The sequence below is a fragment of the Convolutriloba macropyga genome, chromosome 3 (assembly GCF_964194025.1).
Source record: "Convolutriloba macropyga chromosome 3, txConMacr16.3, whole genome shotgun sequence".
Lineage (NCBI taxonomy): Eukaryota > Metazoa > Xenacoelomorpha > Acoela > Convolutidae > Convolutriloba > Convolutriloba macropyga.
This window is the reverse complement of record NC_134470.1, coordinates 58,294,903-58,318,468: the sequence shown is the minus strand read 5'-3', so window position 1 is coordinate 58,318,468 and position 23,566 is coordinate 58,294,903. Positions and strand designations below refer to the sequence as shown.

Below are 23,566 nucleotides of genomic sequence, written 5' to 3'. Positions count from 1 at the left end.
ATGTTTTCTCGTTGTTGATCTCAAAGCACCCTTCAATTCCAGACCAAGCCAAAATCTAAGCCGAGTAAAATTGTTAACTGTGATTGTGACTACGTTTGCAAAACAAACACTGCGCATGAAGTTGTTGTGTTTAACTGGAAGATGACTGTATGTCTTCATAGGTTGAGTTTTGACTGTGATTCTTTGTCTGCTAATTTTTTGCAGAGAAAACCGAGGCCTGATAATAAGCCTTTAAGCTGAAAAACAGTCCAGAAATTGTTGCTTTTGCCCGACCAGTGATGAAAATTGTCAGATACTTCATCTTCTCTGTATCGCACAGCTCCTTTTGTTAATCTATCGCCTTATCGATAAACTCGAATTGAGGATACTGGATTTGTTTTTGCTTCGGTGTGTAGCAGAATGCTTGTCGGAGACGTCACCGTTCTCTTGAACATTTTCTATTGCTCCTTTCTATTATCAATTACAGTCTCAGTGGAATCTCTTACACCTGCAAATGTTGATGACATTAAAGATGTCGGATTTGCACCCACTGCCTGCTGGCACTACTGTTTTAACAGGGCTCGATAGCTACTTCTGTCCTCAATCAGCATCTTAAAAACTTCAACCCCAACCTCTGGGTTCAAGTTCTGGTATTTGTTCAACTAACCATTAGTGTCTTTATCTTTTCACCCAACTTTCGTTCTGTGTGGGCAAGAAAATCGCCAAATACTTTGGCTTCAGCAGTTGCTTGTTTTCTGTTCTCCTTGAGTTCATCATAAGTCGCAAAGAAACATCGTTATGCTCTTTTGGCAGACGCTGTATTGTTCCACATCAACAAGATGTCTGACAAATGTTCTGAGCAATTCTCACTTTTTAGTCTCTTGCTGTTGAGTTGGCCTGATGTCATATAGTCACTCCAATGTTAATCGGGGCTCTTTCCAGTCAGCGTTAGATTTCGTTCTGGTCCACCAAATTGAATTGAAGTTTCGTTGTTGTTCGTGTTGTTGTCCGGAAGAACGGTTGTGGCTGCTCAAGAATCTCTGCGGAACCAAAATAGTACAGCCTGGTTTTCAAGATTTGGGTTGGTTGCCCTTCATCCGATTGTCTAATAATCTCGTAGAAACAATTAGTCGCTCGGACGTTTTAAAGGACTGTAAATTCATTTTTTAATGAAGTTAAAAAAAATCCTCCATGATAATCTTTGTTCAATATTATAATGAAGTTTGTAACGCTTCAGCCAGGGTTAGTAATGATGCTAACTTCTTGTCACGAAAACTCAACTAACCTAAAACTAGGAAGATCTTAAGAATTTCTAAAATTTAGCTTAAAAGATTAAACTTGTTGAAGAATCAAAATATAGTCTAATCTGACAGCCATCTGCTCTTTGTAACATCTTTTAATGGATCAAAATAGAAATCGGTTGCGTTTTTCAAACAATTCAGTTGAAGTAATTAATATAGTTATTATATTTCACCACATCATTGTTACCTGTGTCTTAATGGTTTACCAAATAAAGTAGTTTAAGTTATTATTTGCATTGTAAATGTAAAATTACTGCAATATCTGCTTTTGTTGACATGAGCACGGATGGTTGGTAGGATGCCGTAATTGTCTAAGGTTACATCACATTTAATGATCTTGTAAAGTAACATTAAACAAACCACCTAAGAAGTTAAGCAAAAAAAGACAAAAAAATCAATAACTGCCAAATTTGCACCATATAATTGGTAATACCCCAACTTGTGGGTTTGATGCCATAAAGTTCTTTGGGTACATGGATAGTTTAGAGGTTACTTTAGCTATGTGCTTTTGCTTCGGGTTGCTTTTTCTTGCCCTTCCCAAAACCGGGGAGGAGTACAAATTTTTGGCCTCAACTTGAAAATTTCTTAAGTGTGACCAATTTTGAGTTCTGACAAATTCTAAGTTTTTGAGATTCAAAAGTTTTTTTCTTGATGTCTGATGAGTCCTGTTGCTAATTTGAAGTGTTTCCGACAAAGAAAAAAACTTAGGGTGCCGTTGAAAAATCTTCAAATTATGCTTTGTTCCGAGAATTAATTTTATCCTGCTTTGAAAATGATTTTCTTGGATAGACGTTTCTTGACGTTTCTAATTGATGACTGGTTTTCTCTGTTATTTTGTATTGGCACACGCTCTACCTGGAATGCAGAACATATCGTTCATACTAATTCAAAAATGCTGGTCTTTAGGCATCTTTTTTTGTTAGTCAATTGTTTCATCGGTGGTCTTTTTCCCGACAAATGGTTTTTTTAAATTCTTCAGTTACCCAAAGCTGGTATGTACTCTTGTATTTTTGACTGCATGAAATTTATACTTTTGTTGTCCATTTTTTTTATAAACAATGCCAAGTCTTGTAAGTTTCTTCCCCTAGTATTTTACGCACTCTATTCAGCAAGCAAGTGTCCTTACACAGTAAAGCATTACTTAAAGTATGGCACTTACGTCGTGGGCGTGCAAGTGATATGCACCTAATGAGCTGGGATACAAAAAGAAGAGATTATAATTCTGAAGAAAAAGCGAGCTGCAGTAATTTAACCAGTTTTCCGGAAGCAGATTTTCTGTGCTTGGAAAAGTTTGAACAAAGCGTAATTGCGTTTGGTATCACTAAATTTTTTGTTACAGACCTTCTTCAACAAAAAGTATTTTGCGAAATATTGGAAAACAAGTCATATAACATCAATAATTTTTAGGGAAACAAATTAGACGTATCATCTTGCAGAACCATAAGTCTGCTATGCTGCTGCTCGAATTTTGCCGAGAAAACAAAACTTGCGCTTATTTCGAAACCGATTTTTTGTCAGTCAATATGGTTTCAGATAAAGTCGACAGTGACACCTCAGTTAGTGCAATTTCTAAGTAAAGTGTACGAATACAACAATCTTGAATCCGTTGAAGAATTCAAGCTGCTCTACCTTGACCTCACCACGGCGTTCAGCACAATCCCACACTGCAACTTCTTGATAAAATGGAGGGAGCTAGGGATAGGCGGAACCATTTGGGGTGCAATAAAACACTTTTACGGAAGCAATAAAACACATTGATAGTTCCTGCTATGCGCACGATTTTAAAACAGTTATCAAAAATCAAAATGACTTGAATCAAGCTGCGGAAAACATTGAAGAATGGTTTGAAGGCAATCAAATGTACAAAACATGGAAAACTCTCATTTACCTATTATTAACAGCCATCTGATTGCATAATTAATGGATATGAAAATCGCATCAGTAACATGCCAATGTGATTTATGATGAGTTGTACGCAAAATTTCTCGTGGAATGAAAACTGTCAAAGACGATCTAAAAACGCAATAGCTGCTCTATGTCAAATAAAAAAAATCTCACATCAACATGTGATATTAAAGTGAAATTGTATGCGTACACAGGCTAGGTGGTTCCTATAGCAGTCTATGCATCTCAAGTCTGGTTCTCAAAAAGAAGAAATCTTCATGAGCTAATAATTTACAACATCTGTTAGCGTCACACGTATATATAAAAAAATGTACTAAAAATCAAGGGTTTCAAGGTTTAAGAGTTAGTTTAAAACTTAATTTATCACATGATTTTTGACTGACATAAGGTTGATAGGTGTCAGAAAAGACTATAGACATTTGATTAGACAAAGCTCGAGCTTTTTTTCAAATCAACGAAATTCATATATCTTTGTTTACGTTGTTAATTTACCACTATGATAGAACTGATATTGGCTACCAACCAAAGCAAATATTGAACTAAATCATTGAAAATCAAACCTACGTTCAGAGCTAACCACTCTACTGAACCTTAATATATTTAAACTAATATTTCTTCTATATTAGTCTACTTAAAGAGGAAGCTGTTTTAGGATATCCAAACGATAGGGATCCGTAGATATTAACTATTGATGCTTTGTTGACAAGCTTTGGAGCAATTCTCACCCAAAAACAAGAAACTGAGGTTAGAGTTATTGCATATGCTAGCAAAATCAGCCTAGTTCTCGAGCTTTACGCCGGTTTCACTGACTCCGGTTGTCTAATAATCTCGTAGAAAAAATTAGTCGCTAGGACGTTTTAGAGGACTGTAACTTTAATTTTGATAGGAGGTAAGAAAATCCTCGGTGATAATCTCTTTTCAATCTTCTAATGAGCTTTGTAACGCTTCAGCCAGTGTTGGTAATGTTGCTAACTTCTTGTTAAGAAAACTCAACAAACCTTAAATTCGGAAGATCTTAAGAATTATTAAAATTTAGACAAAAATAATAAAATTTTTGAAGAATCGAAATATAGTCTAATTTGACAGCCATCTGCTCTTTGGAACCGTTTTTAATGGATCAAATCACAATATGGTTGCGGTATTCAAACAATTCAGTTGAAGTAATTATTCAAGTAACTATATTTCATCACATCGTTGTTTCCTGTGTCTTAATGGTTTACCAAATAAAGTTGTTTAAGTTATTGTTTGCATTGTAAATGTAAAATTTTTGCAATATTTGCTCTTGTTGACATAAGCACGGATGGCTGGTACGCTGCCGTAATTGCCTCAAACTAAGCGTTTTACACTTTTAATGATCTCCTAAAGTAACATTAAACAAACCACCTAAGAAGTTTAGAAAAAAAGACAAAAAATCAAAAAATGCCAATTATGCACCATATAAGTGCCATAGCCAAACTTTTTGGTTTGATGCCATAACGTTTTTTGGGTACATGGATACTTTAGAGGTTACTTTAGCGATGTGCTTTTGCTTCGGGTTGCCCCTTTTTTGCCCTTCCGAAAATCCAGGAGTACAAATTTTTGGTCTCAACTTGTAAATTTCTTAAGTTTGACCAATTTTGAGTTCTGACAAATTCTAAGTTTTTCAGTTTCAAAAGTTTTTTTGCTGTCTGATGAGTCCTGTTGCTAATTTGAAGTGTTGTCGACAAAGAAAGACACTTCAGGTGCTGTTGAACATTCTTCACATTATGCTTTGTTCCGAGAAGCAAACTTTATCCTGCTTTGAAAATGATTTTCTTGAATAGACGTTTCTTGACGTTTCTAATTACTGACTGATTTACTATGTTAGTCTGTATTGGCACGCGCTCTACCTGGAATGCAGAACATATCGTTCATACTAATTCAAAAATGCTGGTCTTTAGGCATCTTTTTCTGTTAGTCAATTCTTTCATCGGTGGTCTTTTTCCCGACAAATGTTTTTTTTTAAATTCTTCAGTTACCCAAAGCTGGTCTAATCTTTTCTTAAAAATGTCTATACTATTGCCTCTAGGGACTTTTTCCGGTAATTCGTTCCTATTGTTGGGGTTTTGACGGTAAGTTTTTTAATCTCGTTTCCAATCTGAGTTTTTGCAATAAAAAATAATGGTTCTTTCTGCTCTCTCTACTATTTCTTCCAATAGCCCGTCGTAGGATTCAGTAACTATCTTTTGTATTTAGATTTTGAAATTTTTTGGAGCATGTTTTCAATATTTTCTTCAATATTTTAAAATAGGAAGATACAAGTGCTTCATTCGTTCATCACGTGTTAGAGAACCGATTCGTCGTAAAATACTTATTGCCGTTTTTGCACCTTTTCATTAGAAATTTTAAAATTTTGGTCCATGGAATGCAAATTTTTGCTGCATATGTGAGATGTAATTGTACTTGAGCTGTACAGAGCTCATCAAACACTCTCTGTAGTCACCCCCAATATTTTGCCAAAACTACCGCTTTCATCTCTTGCTTATCCAATATGTTTGTCAGAATTTTTGCTGTCTCTTGCGATTGTCATTGACGCACACTTTTTTGCGTTAAATTTCATAAAACTATTTTCCGGCCACTCTGATAACTATATCAGATTGTTTTGAATTATTTGGTCGCATTCTTATGAAACGACTTTTCAAAACACTTTAGCGTCATCGGCAAATATAAACAGATCTGAGGAGATTGTTCGCGTCTTTGAGTTGATATAGAGGATAAACAAAAACGGCCTTAGGCCAGAACTTTGAAGAATTCCGGTTCTCTCATTCATTTCGATAAAATGTCATTAACAATAACTCCTCGTCTACCCAGATGCAAACTTCCTATCTATTTCAACGTATTGCCAGAAAATCTTACATAATTAAGTATCCTTAAAAATCTTTGTTGAGGCATTGTGTCGAATGTTTTTCTGAAGTCAGGAAATTTGACCTCTACTTCTCGTCTCTCATCAACTACAGCTGTCCACTCGTCAATGACTTCAACAAGCTGTATGGCAGTAGATCTTATGGGCATAAAATCAGATTGCTTGTTGCTGATTATATTATTTTCCTTTAATTTGTTTCAATAAATGGCGTCAAACAAATTGCTCCATTACAAAACAAATTCCAAACAAATTGAGTCAGGCTGTCTGCTCGGTTGTTGCATTCTTTCTGCATCCGTCTTTATGCATTGCTGAAATCTTGACTCTTTTCCATTCTGATGGTAGACCACCAATTTTTCACGACTGTTTGAAGATATCACACAGAAAATTATCTTTGGACCTGCACTCTTTAACGATTATAGCGTTTGTTAGCTAGGGGAGGGGCACAATATCAGAGGATCAATATATCGTTTAAATTTCTGATTATTACGCTTCAATTCCCGGGTTGAAGTTTCTTTGATTTCATACAAAGATCATATATGATTTCTTTGATCTCATACAAGGATCATACACTTTTTTAAGTGTGTATTCTTGCTTTTCTTGAATGCAATTCTTGAATTGTTCATCTTGATCAATTGATACTGTAAGAAATCAGCAAAATCATCTTGACTAAAATTGGCTTCTAATACGAATTTTGCAATAAAAAATTGCGTTTTCTGCGTTTACATTTGACAAGGACTGTACTTCGAGATAAACTGTGAGGCAATGAATCTTTATCAATGGACACTGATAAATTTTTGGCTCCTGAGAATTTTGTACTATTTGACTGCATGACATTTAATTTCTTATTGTCCATTTTTTTTAAAATGCGGAGTCTTGTAAGTTTCTTCCCCTAGCATTTTATGCACTCCATTCAGCAAGCAAGTGTCCTTACACAGTAAAGCATTACTTAAAGTATGGCACTTGCGTCGGGGGGTGCAAGTAATATGCACCTCAAGAGCTGGGGGATACAAAAGGAGGATATTATAATTGTGAAGAAAAAGCGAGCTGCAGTGTTCTAACCAGTTTTCCGAAGCAGATTTTCTGTGCATGGACAAGTATGAACAAAGAATGATTGCGTTTGATATCACTAAATCTTTTTTCACAGACATTTTTCAACAAACAGTATTTTGCGAAATATTGAAAAACAAGTAAAATAACATCAATAATTTTAGAGGGAAATAAATCAGATGTATCATGTTACAGAACCATAAGTCTGCTATGCTGCAGCTCAAATTTTGCCGAGAAAATAAAACATGATGAACTATATAGCTTATTTCGAAAACGATTTTTTGTCAGTCAATATGGTTTCAGAAAACGTCGTTAAGTGACACCTCAGTTAGTGCAATTTCTCGTTAAAATCTACGAATATAACAATCTTGAATCCATTAAAGAACTCAAGCTGCTCTACCTTGAACTCACCACGGCGTAACATTTCCCGATAAAAAGGTAGAAACTAATGATAGGCAGAAACATTAGGGGTGTTATAAAACTATATTTATTTGAAAATAACCAAATCGTGCAAAAAATGGTGAAAAATTATCGCTCATAAATGTTACAAGTTATTTTCCTGAAGTTCGATTTAAGGAACCTTACTATTCTGCTCTTCATTAATGACTTTTACGGAAGCAAAAAAACACATTGATACTTCCTGCTATGCGCACAATTTTTAAACAGTTATCAAAAATCAAAATGGCTTGAAGGCAATCAAATGTACCAATTACTGAAAAATACGACAGAGATGGGATAGTGGCGACAAAGATGGGACTTATATATAAATGTGAAACTCGCACTGCCCACTCTTAACAAGAGTAGAGTGTACCAGTCATTTATATCCGAGAGGGGAGTCGAGGTCAATCCAGAGAAAGTAAGAGCGGTTTAAAGAATGAATGAACCAACCTCCCTGAAAGACGTCAGGGCTTTTCCAGGCCTCGTCGGCTATTATCAAAAAAGTTTTCCGCATTTTGGAAAAACAACAGAACCTCTTTAAAGGTTACTGAATAAGTCAAATAAATTTGAATGGAGTACAAAGTGGAAAAAAATGTTAACCTATTTTAAAAAGAAATTGTTTTAAGATATCTAAACGATAGGGATCCATAGACATTAACTATTGATGCTTTGCTGCCAGGCATTGCAGCAGTTCTGAACCAAAAACAAGGAATTGAGGATAGAGTTATTGCATATGCCAGCAAAACGCTGAGTAAAAGTAAGCAAAATTAATCAACATCTAAGCGAAAATTGTTTGCAATCGTTCATTTTACAGAACATTTTAAAAATTATTTACTTGTTCAGCACTTCTTAATTATAAGGGACCGAAGGGTTCTGGTCTGGATCTACAGTTTGAAAGAAGCAGACGGTATGGCTGCAATATGGATAGAGAAACTTGGGCAATTTAATTTTGAAATCAAGCATGGAGCAATCAAAAAACCCCACACGCTGACTGACTGTCGCGCATAAAAACAGAAGATGGTGAACAAACAGCTTTTGTTAATGCTAGTGCGATGGATGCAGAGCAAGGCAATACAGACTATGGTAGTAGAAATTGGCAGTTAGACAGATTGAAGAGAGAAAAATAGCGAGATTCTCAGCAAAGTAAAAAATTACTCAAAGAAGTATACTCCTGGGTACTAAAGAAAAGAACGGAACCACGGCAAATGAAAAAATGGAGCATCAAACGAGTTATGGAAAAACTGGTTTCAGTATACAAATCATTGCCTCATAGAAGGGATTTTGTAACGTAAACATCAGTTAGAACCCAAATTTGAGCCTGTTTACCAAATTCTGGCACCATGGGAGGAAGTGTCCAAAGTGCTTGAGCTGTTGCATATCTCTTCTCGCGGATGTTGCTTTGGGATTGAGAAAGCATACCAAACGGCTTGTGAAAGGTTTCATTGGCTGCGCATGAAAAGTGACGTAGCAGATTGGATAGAAACCTGTGACGTGTGCCTAAAAAGGAAAGACTAAGAAGAAACATCGACATTCACTCACAAATTGGAAACATATGCATCCATTTTGGCATGTATCTCTTGATATCATGGGTTCACTTCCCGAGTCTCAGTGAAACAAGTACATTTTGCTTATCGGTGATCAATTAAATAAGTGGTGCCAAGCGGTAGCTTCACACAACCAAAAGACAAAAACCGTGTTAAGAGCGTTTGTTGAACACTAGATTGTAATATGCAGCTGTCCAATCAACTTACACAGTAACCAGGTGTCGAACTTTATGTCAAAATTATTTTCATAGTCTTTGCAGTGAACTAGGAATTCAGAAGACATCAACAACATGCTACCACCCATAAGGGAAAGCAATGATTGAAAGAACAAATCGCACAATAGAAGAGTGTCTGTTCAAATTGGCCAATATCAATTTGAGTGTACCAAACTTTTGACCTTAGCAAAGATGGCCTATCAATCATCAATCCATAGTAGAACAAAATACACACAAGGCGCAGGTGTTACTGGATTTTGCACTGTCACTACCTATAGACTGCATCTATAGCACACCACGGACTGCAATATATGCAACTTCAAATGACCATATTATCACAATAAAACAAAAACTACAGAAAACGCATCAGTTCATGCGAAAAGTTACGGATGACAAACAAGAACAACAGAAGACCTATTATGATCGCAGTAGGTATGGACCGATCTATAAAATTGGAGAAGAAGTGTTAGTTTTCAACCCAACGGTAAAAAAGGACAAGAACGAAAAATTACCTCCTTCTATAGAGCACCATACACAATAGTTGAAATTATAAACGATGTGAATTTCAAGGTGGAAGACAAAAAGACGAAGAAAGCAATTAAGGTCCATTATGAATAAAACACAAAGGAAAAATATGAAACAAGGGAAACGCCCTTCACACCTAAACGTCAGGCAAAACGAAAAACAACTGTTATGGAAGACAAGAATCTCAAATGAAATAGAGTCTTCCACAGACAGTGAAATTAATCTTAACTCAGAAAAATAATCTGAAACTGAGATTGATAACAATTCACTAAATATTACAAGTGACACGTCTGAGAATTCAGTTAAAGAATCAGAGCAAGAAACCTCTAAAAAGCAACACAAGGCGAAAAAAATTATCGAGAGAAGAGTTGCAACTTCTTCGAATTCTAACGATTACACTGAAAAAAAAACAAAAACAAAAATTCCAAAACAAAAAAAAAGCCACAGTAAAACAAATAGTACTGAAAAAAGGGTTAATAGTGATCCGAAAGCACCAAAATTGGCTGCAAGGTCTAGCAGCCGATTAAAATCGGTACCCAAGAAATTAAAGAAATGCCTTGCTGAGCAAAATGAAGAGTACTTTAGCAGTCGGGAAACTGATGATGTTTTTGTTTCAGGAAAAATCAGAAAGAAATAATGGAATCGAAAAGAAAGAACAGTTCGTCCGGAGAATCGTGTGGTGGATTATCACTTTTTTTTGTAATGGGCATTGCTAGCCCATTCTGCTTCTCCATCACCTTGGAAAAAGTTATATGGTTATGATTTTGACAATATCGTATCAACAAATATTTATTCTCTTGTTCACAGTACAAACTGCGACAACACAAATCAAGTATCCAAATAAATGGAAAAGGGTAATTTGATATATGCTGAGGTTCACCCTGAGATAAAACTAAACCTTTGCATGTATGAAGAGGCATATTAATAGTCCACCCCTAAAAAAGCAAATTATATGACGATGTCGTTTTTGTTACAAAAAACACAAGAATACTAAAATCAATATACCCTTTAAACGACGAAACTTGTAGGAACATTTGGCAGAACAAAAATTTTGCCATACCAGGTTTTGGAGATATATCCTTTCAAGTCAACAGGTCAGTAACTGTAAAATTTTAAGACAGGCGAGTGAAATCACTTATGTCAAGGAGCATAGTCAAAGAATCATGTCAAAAAATGGTCTTGAAGGCGCTATATTTGCGAAGCTCGTAGAGTGGGTTTCACCTACAGGAGGAAAAGATTATTGGAGATGTGGTAATTAATGCAAAAAATTTAATGAGCAAAATTTGGAAGAAACTTGATTCAAAGATATCTAATAAAATTTAAGGGTCCCGTAGGTTTCTCAAAAACCCTTTTCATCAAAACTACATAATTTGCAGACGACTAAGTTAATTTTTTTAATGAAGTTCAAGGTATGCAAACATGTCAAATGATCGAACATTTGAAAAATGGGGACCTTGCAAAAGTTTTTGGTTACAACAAGAACAGATTTATCAGCGGAATTTTTACATAAAACCAAATATGAAGATGATGCATTAGAAATATTGGAAGAAAAAGCAACTAGATTGCATGGAGAGCAGTTGAAAATAACCAGGGACTCAGCAAGTGTTTTCACTCCGAGAAAAGTTCAGAGCTGACAATTGGTAATCCTAAATTAACCATGGAAATATTTCCTTTAAGCGTTATTGACATCATTAATTTCGAAATTCTTAATGAGAGATAAATATTTTATATGACAATTGGAACGCTCCAATGTGAAAGTCAACAACCGGAAATTCACACAATGACTGAAATACCAACAAATGTTGTGAGTCCATCGGTAACACTCTTCAATAAGGAACTCAAGTTGAAAGAGCAGGATCTGTTTTATATATTCAAAAAAGTGCTAAGAATAACTAAGCTTCCCTTTTGCACAGAAGAAGTTCTTGTGTTAATAGAGGGTCAGAACTTTTCTTCTATTAGATATTTGGACCCTCTTACAAATGTTGTGTTTCATAATTTTACAATCGCTGCCTGCAAGCTGCTGTACCAAAATGTCTTCAAGTTAGAAGAGGCCAGTTTTCAACAATTCAAAGCAATATATCAGTTGCCGATGAACCTTAACTTAAATGTAAGTGCTCAAAACCTACATCGCAGGTTTTTCTTCACATCAGACATAAAAGAGAAACAAATTGCTTGAACAATTCGCCATAACAGTAAAGGAATTATCAGTCTAGAAGTAATCCGATATTCGGATGGAATATACCGTCATGAAAATTTTATTCACTGAAACGACCAGCTTCAGCAGTAACTTTTTCAAGCAAATGAAATATTATATTTTTTGGGATTTGAAAAACGAAAGCTTTAACAATTGGTTAAAATAGCAGGAGGTTGCTGTGTCAGTCTTAACAGTCAACCTCAATTTTTATTTTTGTAAAACATTATCCTATATTGTTTAATAAATGAGAATTAACAAATGAAAACAAAAGAAAATGATTGAAGAAAAAGATTTCTCAAAAGAGTCAGTTGTTTAAAATAAATTTGTCTTGAGTTGAAGACCAAAACAAAATAAAAATAGAATAAAAACGTTTCGATTTCAAGACCAAAAAAAAAGAAAGAAGGTGAAAAAGTTGTTTTGAGTTCAAGACCAAACAAAGAATTGTTTTGCGTTCAAGATAAAAAAGGGCTGTTTTGAATTCAAGACCAAAAAAAGAGGGAAGTGTGGAGATAATGACTGAACGCATTGAGAAACTTTAGAAGTAAAAAGTGTTTTTTTATTCAATTTAGTGGGCAACGACATCCCAAAACAAAACTTGGTGAATATGTGTACTATATGCCAAAATTGTGGAAAATTTTTTTTCGAGATCTCCCAGGAGTGTACCTAGTACACTCCTGGGAGTTCTGACCCTCTTGTGTTAATAGAGGTTCAGAACTTTTCGTTTTTTAATGGCTGCCTGCAAGCTGCTGTACCAAAATTCCTTCAAATTAGAAGAGGCCAGTTTTCAACAATTCAAAGCATTATATCAGTTGCCGATGAACATAAACTTAAATGTAAGTGCTCAAAACCTACATCGCAGATTTTTCTTCACATCAGACATAAAACAAAAACGAATTGTTCGAACAATTCGCCATAACAGTAAAGGAATTATCAGTCTAGAAGCAATCCGAGATTCGGATGGAAAATACAGTCATGAAAACTTTTTTCACTGAAACGAGCAGTTTCAGCAGGAGATTTTTCAACCAAGAGAAATAATTTTTTTGGGGATTTGAAAAACGAAAGCTTTAACAATTGGTTAAAATAGCAGGAGGTTGCTGTGTCAGTCTTAACAGTCAACCTCAATTTTCATTTTTGTAAAAAATTGTCCTATATTGTTTAATAAATGAGAATTAACAAATGAGAACAAAAGGAAATGAGTGAAGAAAAAAGTTTCTGAAAAGAGTCAGTTTTTTAAAATAAATTTTTCTTGAGGTGAAAACCAAAACAAAATAAAAATAGAATAAAAACGTTTCGAGTTCAATGCCAAAAAAATGACAGAAGGTGAAAAAGTTGTTTTGAGTTCAAGACCAAACAAAGAATTGTTTTGCGTTCAAGATAAAAAAGGCTGTTTTGAATTCAAGATCAATAAAAAGAGGGAAGTGTGGTGATAAAGATTGAACGTATTGAGAAACTTTAGAAGCAAAAAGTGTTTTTTATTCAATATAGTGGGCAACGACATCCAAAAACAAAACCTGGTGAATATGTGTACTATATGCCAAAATTGTAGAAAAGTTTTCCGAGATATCCCAGGAGTGTACCTTACCTAGTACACTCCTGGGAGTTCTGGCCCTTTTGTGTTAATAGAGGGTCAGAACATTTCTTCTATTAGATATTTGGACCCTCTTACTAAAGATGTGTATCGTAATTTTACAATCGCTGCCTGCAAGCTGCTGTACCAAAATGTCTTCAAATTAGAAGAGGCCAGTTTTCAACAATTCAAAGCATTATATCAGTTGCCGATGAACAGTAACTCAAATGTAAGTGCTCAAAACCTACATCGCAGATTTTTCTTCACGTCAGACATAAAACAAAAACAAATTGCTCGAACAATTCGCCATAACAGTAAAGGAATTATCAGTCAAGAAGCAATCCGAGATTCGGATGGAAAATACAGTCATGAAAATTTTATTAACTGAGACGACCAGTTTCAGCAGGAGATTTTTCAAGCAAGTGAAATAACATTTTTTTTGAAATTTGAAAACCGAAAGCTTTAACAAATGGTTAAAATAGCAGGAGGTTGCTGTGTCAGTCTTAACAGTCAACCTCAATTTTCATTTTTGTAAAAAATTATCCTATATTGTTTAATAAATGTGAATTAATAAATGAGAACAAAAGAAATGATTGAAGAAAAAGCGTCCCTGAAAGAATCAGTTGTTTAGAAAAAAATGTTGTCTTGAGTTGAAAACCAAAACAAAATAAAAAAAAATAGAAACGTTTTAAGTTCGAGCCCCACAAAAAAGGAAAGAAGGAGAAAAGGTTGTCTTGAGTTCAAGACCAAACAGAGAATTATTTTGCGTTCAAGATAAAAAAAAGCTGTTTTGATTTCAAGATCAATAAAAAGAGGGAAGTGAGGAGATAATGACTGAACGTATTGAGAAATTTTAGAAGCAAAAAGTGTTTTTATTCAATATAGTGGGCAACGACATCCCAAAACAAAACTTAATGCATATGTGTACTATATGCCAAAATTGTGGAAAAATTTTTTTCGAGATCTCCCAGGAGTGTACCTAGTACACTCCTGGGAGTTCTGACCCTCTTGTGTTAATAGAGGTTCAGAACTTTTCTTTTTTAAATGGCTGCCTGCAAGCTGCTGAACCAAAATTCCTTCAAATTAGAAGAGGCCAGTTTTCAACAATTCAAAGCATTATATCAGTTGCCGATGAACATAAACTTAAATGTAAGTGCTCAAAACCTACATCGCAGATTTTTCTTCACATCAGACATAAAACAAAAACGAATTGCTCGAACAATTCGCCATAACAGTAAAGGATTTATCAGTCTAGAAGCAATCGGAGATTCGGATAGAAAACACAGTCATTAAAATTTTATTCACTGAAACTACCAGTTTCAGCAGGAAAATTTTCAAGCAAATGAAATAATATTTTTTTTTTGGAATTTGTAAACCGAAAGCTTTAACAATTGGTTAAAATAGCAGGAGGTTGCTCTGTCAGTCTTAACAGTCAACCCAATTTTTCATTTTTGTAAAAAATTATCCTATAATGTTTAATAAATGAGAATTAATAAATGAGAATAAAAGAAAATGATTGAAGAAAAAGAGGCCTTAAAAGAGTCAGTTGTTTTAAAAAAAAATTGTCTTGAGTTGAAAAACAAAACAAAATAAAAAAAGAATAGAAAAGTTTCGAGTTCGCGACCCAAAAAAAGGAAAGAAGTAGAAAAAGTTTTCTTGAGTTCAAGACCAACAAAGAATTGTTTTGCGTTCAAGATAAAAAAACTGTCTTGAATTCAAGATCAATAAAAAGAGGGAAGTGTGGAGATAAAGACTGAACGTATTGAGAATTTTTAGAAGCAAAAAGTGTTTTTTTATTCAATATAGTGGGCAACGACATCCCAAAAATTGGTGAATATGTGTACTATAAGCCAAAATTGTCGAAAGTTTTTTCCGAGAAATCCCAGGAGTGTATTTAGGGGAATCGTGTTTTTCCCGGACTCAGAAAGTGTCCACGCTACGATTTCTGGCACAAGCCAATGTTCAGTCCCGTGCTCTGCTGGCCGAAGTGCAACTGCAAAACCAGTGCTCGCAATTAGAGAACTTGAAGAGTACAAGCTCTTTATTTCAAAACGACCACGTCGAGTTTCGTTGAAAACTGGATAACCATTATGACAAGGTCAAAGAGGCAACAAAAAAAGTATAAGTAGTGAGGCGTAAGGAGATAATTTGAAGGTAGCAGCAGCCAGAAATGCTGAACAGGAATAGTCCATTGATTTTTTAATGCAAGAGATGGCCTATTTAGAAGTCAATGCTGCTAAAAACGGGTAAAAACATCCAGAACATGGAGAAATGAATGACCAATTGTGGTCAGAGTTTTAGCAGCTGGATCACTACAGCCAGTATTTGGCAAACGAATGCCGTAAAGTGGATACTGTCATTGATCGACAAAAGAATTCTCTTAGAAATCAGAAGGCCAAAACAAAGGCCAAGGATAAATATCTGTTCGAGATTCGAAACAAAAACAATATGAACCAGACTGTTACACTATATGAGGGTTTGTTGGTAAAAAGTTCTGCTTCAAAAGATCAGATCAAGAAACACTTCCACAAAATGAGCTTGTTGACCGACCCTGCTGCTAGTGGAGACAAAGAATTTTTCAAGGCCATCAATCGGGCGTATCAAATTCTGAGCAATGATGCGATGCGACAAGCGTATATTATATTTGGGCTTGAAGAGGCAGAAAATATTTTGAATGATGAACAAAACTGATCATTAAACTTACCAATTAAAGCTACAAACATTTCGTATAGCAAGACGTTCTAATAACAACAAATTTGAAATAAAAAATTATTTGACATTTGACTGAGTGGTGCACTCTATACTTGTTAGGACGCTGACAGTGTGAGCGTCACTCGTATATATTAAAAAAGATGTACTAAAAACCTTGGGTTTCAGGTTTAAAGATTTAGTTTAAAACTTATTTATTGCCTGGTTAATGGCTGACATAAGGTTGATAGGTGCCAGAAAAGATAGGTGCCAGTTCAATTACCGATCAAGAACTTACACTGACTTCGGACAGTTTTTGAGTAAAACTACATTGAAGAACATACTGGAATATCTTTGAGAAACATTACAACGAAAGAAATAAATGTTGCTGGAGATAGAGTTGCAGATGTGGAAACTTAAACATACGGAATAAAATAAAACCCTTGATGTCCACTTGTCTTCGCATGCACTTGTGGAGCTGGCCCATCAGCTTCAAAAGCGCTGAAACAACTGGCATGGAAGGTATCTGCGAAAAAACAAGAGAGCTAAAAGGACACTTAGGCAGAGCGAGATTGTTGATGATTCAATGGGAGCTGTGGTTGAAGAAGCGAGGCTAATCTACTTTCGCTGAGATTTATTTAGTGTTTGTGATCTAATGCTGTCTGTCTTTTGTTTAATAGCCGCGAAGCGATAGCGCCTATTATTGGGGACATCGTGGTTTTTTTTTTAATTCGTCGTCTCCATCGATGATTCTTACGACCTGACTTCTTGGAATTGACTTCAGTGACTTCTATTGCTTTGCAGTTAAAATTTATGTACGTGACGTCGTTTCTGCTTTTAGGTCAATTGCGTGACTTACTCACTCAAAAAATCACTTCTGAATTCACTCATGGAACTTTAATTTTTTATGAATATTTACTAGTTAATAGTGTGCATCTAAATAGTGCCAATCTTATATGTCCTAATTCGTGATTATTAGTCTTGAGTTTTTGAATTCGAATATCAATTTTGAAATAGCTCTTTTAGGGCTTTTTCCTTATAGAACGTATGTGTCAAAAAATTGACAGTCCGAATCTAACCCAAGAAGTCTAGTGGTCTATTAAAGGACTGGTGGTCGATCTGTCTATCTTATTTCTTTAGGTGTTTCAATTCATGGAAGGCCACGAGCGTCTATCGCGGCTATTTTCCGGCAATCTGCCGGCTATGTTTTAAATTTTCTCAACTGAGGTTTGTTTATAATATCATTTTATTGATAGATTTGAACTATACGAAATGCTTTATGAAGACGTAGTGCTGGGAGGGCCCGGACCAGCCAATTTTCACTCAGTGTTGGGGAGGGGCATTTCATTTCTTAATTTAGCTTTTGTTAATCTGTGCTTAGTGTCTCTTGGGTGATGTTCCATGCAAAAGATATTTCCCTTGCTGATGATTCAAATAAAAGCAGAAAGGTTTTGCTGATTTTATGGGCGCATGTTTTGAAAGCTATATGGGTCTTTCCCATTATCGTCCCACCATGAAAATATAGTCCCCCATTATGGTATATTTACCGTGATTGGAGGGCTTTAGGTTATCTGACCACTAAGCTGGTGGGGGCTATAATGGGAAAGACCCAGCTATATTTTGTGGCTTATCTCTGCGGCTTGTCTTTTTCTCAGTGGAAGACAGGTTGCCAGCCTGTTTTTTTCTTTTCCATCGATTAGGAGATGCTTGTATAGAAGCCGTTCAAAAATCAACGTTTGCTGTCAAAAATCAACATCATGGTAGGAGAGAGAGCAGAGCTGTTGTGAAAGCATATTTGTGTATTTTTCTAATTATGACGGTGTGAGGGGGGGGGCACGGAAACGATCCCTACATTTATATTTTATAGCATACTATTTCAGCTTGGGCAATGACCATGACATTCTCTGCCTTTGAAAGTTCGCTAATTGAGGGGGTCAAATTTGTTCATAATATCAGTGTGCTGTGAATGTCGGTCAGGGTAAAAGCTCGCAATGCACAATGTGCCTTTGATGATGAGCGTCGATCATCAGTTTCATCAACATCAAGTTGTTGTCACGCGTCAGCGAACGGAATGAAGTTATCCCAAACACAACCAGTTGAAAAGCTCTTGGCTTGTAAATCTAATTCGTTGCATATAGCGGCGGGTTATGGACACAAAGAAATAGTGGAGAATATCCTAAACTCAGGTACGTTATTACCAAGGCATCAGACGTCCGTTGATCAATAGCTGCGAGTGATAGCTAAGCGGATCTATTATTAGCCTTCCCTTGGTTTTTTACAAATCAAATAATTTGGATTCTATAGGAGCGCTGTCCTTTTCCGTACGACTCGAAGAGGAGCTATGGTGATTGTTTTCATTAATCTGATAAGTATCAATCAAACAGGGTGTAAAAGTCAATTCGGCATGTGAATCACAATGGTTTAGGTCTATCTGGTTAACAAAACTCAAAAGAAGAGAGAGAAATCAACTTAAGATGAGCAGGGATTTGGAAAAATTAATTGCAATTAATTGCAATTCTTCACGCTCAGTAAGAACAAGACAGCGGAACAGTTCGCCGAAGCCCTCCACAGTGTCCTCTCCCCGATTGCCGTAGACACGGATAGATCCGATATATCTCTGACCCTCTGTATGATACTTCCGCACTCAACTCTCAGTCGAACAAAGAACACGGACGATGGATCGAACAATAAGACTATCAAGCGTAGACTGCGTGCATTGCACAGCCGCAACTTCTCAGACCTGTTCTGTGAAGCGAAAGCAATCCAAATGAGAATGAATTCAAGGAACAAAAAGCAACACTCTGACCTCAAGATGTTCAACGATTTCATGTCTCGTGGTAAGATCAGTAATGCTATTCGCGTTCTTCCGTATGAGCATAAAGGCGGCGTGCTCGCACCTACCGATCTCATAGACGGTAGACCGGTCCTCGAGATTTTACGCGACAAACATCCTGAAGGGCGACCCTTGGAGCCCAACTTCATTCAGAGCCAACATCCACGCACGCTTGCCTACCACCCCGCTGTTTTCGAAAAATCAGTGCGAGGCTTGTCCGAGGGCATGCAATGAAGACTCATGGCAGTGCCGGGCCTTCAGGTCTCGATTCCGATGACTGGCGTAGACTACTTTCGGGCAGACCTCCACGAACCTCTGCAAGCTTTTTGCCAAGTTCGCTAAGAGGCTGGCCACGTCCATAATACCACCAGATGATTTGATTGCATACAATGGTTGTCGACTAGTGGCTCTGGATAAATGTCCAAGTGAGACCTATTGGTATTGGTGAAGTAATGCGTCGCATCACCGGACGCATAATCGTCGACTGCATCAGGCAAAATCTAACATCCCTCGGTGGAAACATGCAGCTGTGCCTGGGCCAGAAATGCGGCATAGAACATGCCATCCATTCGCTTCGCCACAGTTTTGATGATCCCGAAAACGAAGCAATTCTACTAATTGATGCCAAAAACGCATTTAATGTGCTCAATAGACGACCAGCATTAGAGAACGTGAACGCCTTATGCCCATCATTGCATGTTGCCTTACAGAATTCCTAAAGCCATCCGTCTCATCTCTACATCGGTAAGTCGACCATTCTGTCTCAGGAAGGCACGACACAAGGTGATCCCCTTGCGATGGCAATGTATGGAATTGCAATCCTACCCCTAATATCAAGACTTCACAATGACTCCTTGACACAACAATGGTATGCTGATGATCGTAGTGTCATCGGTAAGTTGAAAGATATCAGGGCACTCTTCGACAAGCTCACTCAGCTTGGTCCCAAGTACGGATATTTTGTCAATCCTCCGAAGTGTCAGTTGATAATTAAGCCAGGAGGCGAGCGCCAAGCGTCAATTGAGTTTGCAGGAACAAATGTGGAAATCACACAGGGCGCTCGAGTCTTGGGATCAGTAATCGGTAGCTCTGAGGCCAGTGAAAATTTCCTGAAAGATGCAGTAATTAAATACACGAAAACTTGGACAGACTTGGTCAATTTGCTCTCACCTCTCCCCAGAATGCCTATGCCTTTTTGACCAAAGGGGTGTAACAGAAGTTGAGCTTCCTCTCGTGTACTACACCCTCCATGGACGGGATTCTGGACAAGGTAGAGGAGCGGCTTGGCCGAGTCATACCGAATATCGTCGGCAAAGAAATAATCCAAGAGGAAAGAGAACTTTTTCTCTCCCTTTCAGAATGGGTGGGCTTAACATCGCCCTCCCACAAGATCTTCATAAAAATCTTGAGAAATCATTTGAACTCTCAACTCCGTAGGCGTCATTTAATAATGATTCATTCGAAAATCAACAATGTGAATTAGAACAAACCAAGATCAGTCTCACACAGAAAGCAGACATGCAACGTGAACTCATATCGAAAAAATCCAGAATCGAAAACAATCTACCAGAAATGAAGTATACCATCCAGCTGGCCTCGGGGAAAGGAGCATTTAGCTGACTTAACGCGCTTCCGTTATCAATACATGGTTTCGACCTCACGAAGACTGAGTTCCGTGATGGAATGGCACTTCGCTACACCTGGGAAGCGAAGAACACGCCAGCTATATGCCCATGCGGGAAAGAATTTAGCCTCAACCATGCCCTTCATTGCGCCAAAGGCGGGTATACGCACCTACGACACAACGAAATCAGAGACGTGTTTGCAAACCTGATGGATGACGTCTGCCACGATGTCCAGATAGCCAAAACTTCAGTCGCTCGATGGAGAAATTTTCTCGAGTAATTCCACCACCACTGATGATGACGCTCGACTGGACATCAAGGCAAACGGTCTGTGGGGCTCCCGCTTTAATCGCACTTTCTTCGATGTAAAGGTTTTCAACCCTCACTCGAAGAGCTGCCCTAAGACCATAAAAGATGCATACAATTATCACGAGAGCATCAAGTGAAATAAGTACGAAGAGCGAAACCGAACACAGCAGTTTCAACACACTGGTTTTTGCTTGCTCGGGGGGTGCTGGGCAATCGGCATCGCGTGTTATGAAACAACTCGCAAGCAAGATCAGCGAAAAACGCGGAGAGCCTTACGCCGACACTATAAACTACATCCGAACGAAAATCAGCTTCGCACTTCTGAGGAGCCGTGTTCTCTGCTTGAGGGGATGTCGCACCCTCAAGCCTCGTGTTCTCAGTGAGACTTCGATTTGCGCCGTCGTGGAGGAGGGAAGTCTGCACTGAGTTTATGGCTGCTTAACTTTATTCCTTTGCTCTTTCCTTGAAATCCTATTTTTATTTTAATCCTTCCTTACCAGTTTCTTATGTGTGCTATTTATATATATTGGTGCTTTCCTCTCCACTTGTTAGTTATTTTTGTAACTGGGCCGTCTTTACACTGTCTGGAGGGAAACAGCTTGGAGTGCTACTCATCATCCCCTATGTTCCGACCTACATCGGTCGTTGCCGGATGGTGTACACGGTCCTTTTTATATATTATGTATTAGAAAATTGCAATTAATTGGCTGGACAAAAAGAGGATTAATCAACTAATTTAATTGGCAAAACAAAAAAATCAATTATAGCAATTATTGATCAATTAAATTTGACCATCTATCAATATTTTTTTTCGCAGTTTTGAACACCATTAAGCTTTGATTTAACCAAAAAGTAACGCAAATGGATACATTATGAAGCATTCAATATTTTAATTGGAAACTTTCTAAAACGAACAGGGCCTTAACACTACATGCCAAAATACACTATGTCAAATTAAATAAGATTTGTGACAGAAAATTATAATCTGCGGGTTTAAGATTTCCAGTGTGGAAGAATGAGGTTTAAATTTTTTTCCAATTATTGGGCAATTAATTGTGTCGTTCCAATCAATTATTTCAATTAAATTAGGGTCACCAACCAATTATTGCAATCAATTAATTGGCAATTATTGCAATTCCAGTTAATTTTTCAAAATTCCTGAGAAGTCATTTGTATGGATAAACCATTCTTTGCTTCGCTTTTGTTTCGCTTCTTTTTGGATTCGATTGCGAACAATCATACACAGCAAGTTTTTCGATCTTTTTTTCTCTGAAGTAGTTACTTTTTTGGGTATTCTTTCACATCATTGAAATCTCAGTTATTGGGTATTCTACTATTCGACGGTCAAAAAAATCTGTTGGTTTTTGAATCCGTCTTGAACATTTTTTCGTTTTTTAAAGACATCGAAAACAATGAAGACATAAATTTCCTATTGGGTAATCTGTCTGCTTCATCACCGGTGAGATCATTCCAGTCTTATCTCTACTCAACTCTTTTCAAATTTCATTTTCAGTGTGCAAGCGAAACATATAATGCTTTTTTTTTCAAAAAAAGTCCCAAATAGAGCAATTACGCGTTGTCACCAAGTTCTCGAGAAATGCAACAAAGAACTGATTGCAAAGCTTTTGGAAACTTTTGAAAAACTACAGGAAAGAGACAATATCTTAACAAAACTTGAAAAAGATATTGTTGACCATGAAATGCAACAATTAACTGTCAGACTTCAAAAAGAAACTATTGATCGCATGGATAGAGATATCGAATTTTTCAAAACTCAAACTTCGAAGTTAATTGATAATTTATTTGATATACAGGATATGTCAAAAAGCAATAATCGTGCTGATCATCCACTGAAAACTTACCAACCAAAAATGATTACCCGATTCGACATGCAATTAGTCATATCTGATAGTACTTTTCGGAAAGTAAATCAACATGATATTTCGTAGCAGACTGCAATCCACTCATATTCATCTGCAACAAAATGAAACATTTCTATTGTGGTTGATTGCTCTTTCTCTGGAGCCAAAACGATCGCTAATAATCCAATTGAAAAATGTGTTTCTGGGCAGGAGGCAGCGTCTCAACTCAAGGAAACTGTCGACAAATGCATGCTAAAATTCAAACCTCGTCGTGTTGCTATATGGAAAATTTGTCCGGTAAAACTTCGTAATGGTTGCTATGGAAGAAAAACGAACAACGAGGAAATATCTAAGTTCAATGATCATCTGGAAATGATAATCCTGGAGATAAGACAGGATAAGCCTTGATGGTTCCTATCGCTGGACACGGATTGAGGTATTGGAAAATGGGCTATCCGTCGATGGTATGTTTTGATGGAATTGATCCGAATTATGGCGGTATAAAAAGTCTGGTAGATAACCTACGTCACTATAATATAACACAATCTCGCAACGTCACAAAATACAATTCAACCTCGGAAATTACAAAAAAGTTTGAACTTTGCTTGAGTTGAGTAACTTTTTAGTTTCTAGTTTTTCTTCTAACTAACCAA

General features: G+C 36.7%; 1 protein-coding gene across 1 annotated transcript in view; it reads left to right on the top strand.

The window, feature by feature from the left end:
- The first annotated feature begins 16,733 nt into the window (after window positions 1–16,733).
- The window catches only part of LOC142336314 (poly [ADP-ribose] polymerase tankyrase-2-like), a 104,264-nt gene continuing 97,431 nt past the window's right edge, over window positions 16,734–23,566 (top strand). The window contains exons 1-2 of the mRNA XM_075385058.1: window positions 16,734–16,806; window positions 18,165–18,470. Coding sequence (XP_075241173.1) covers window positions 18,251–18,470 — 220 coding nt within the window. The 5' untranslated portion in view covers window positions 16,734–16,806; window positions 18,165–18,250. The remainder of the gene's footprint in view (window positions 16,807–18,164; window positions 18,471–23,566) is intronic.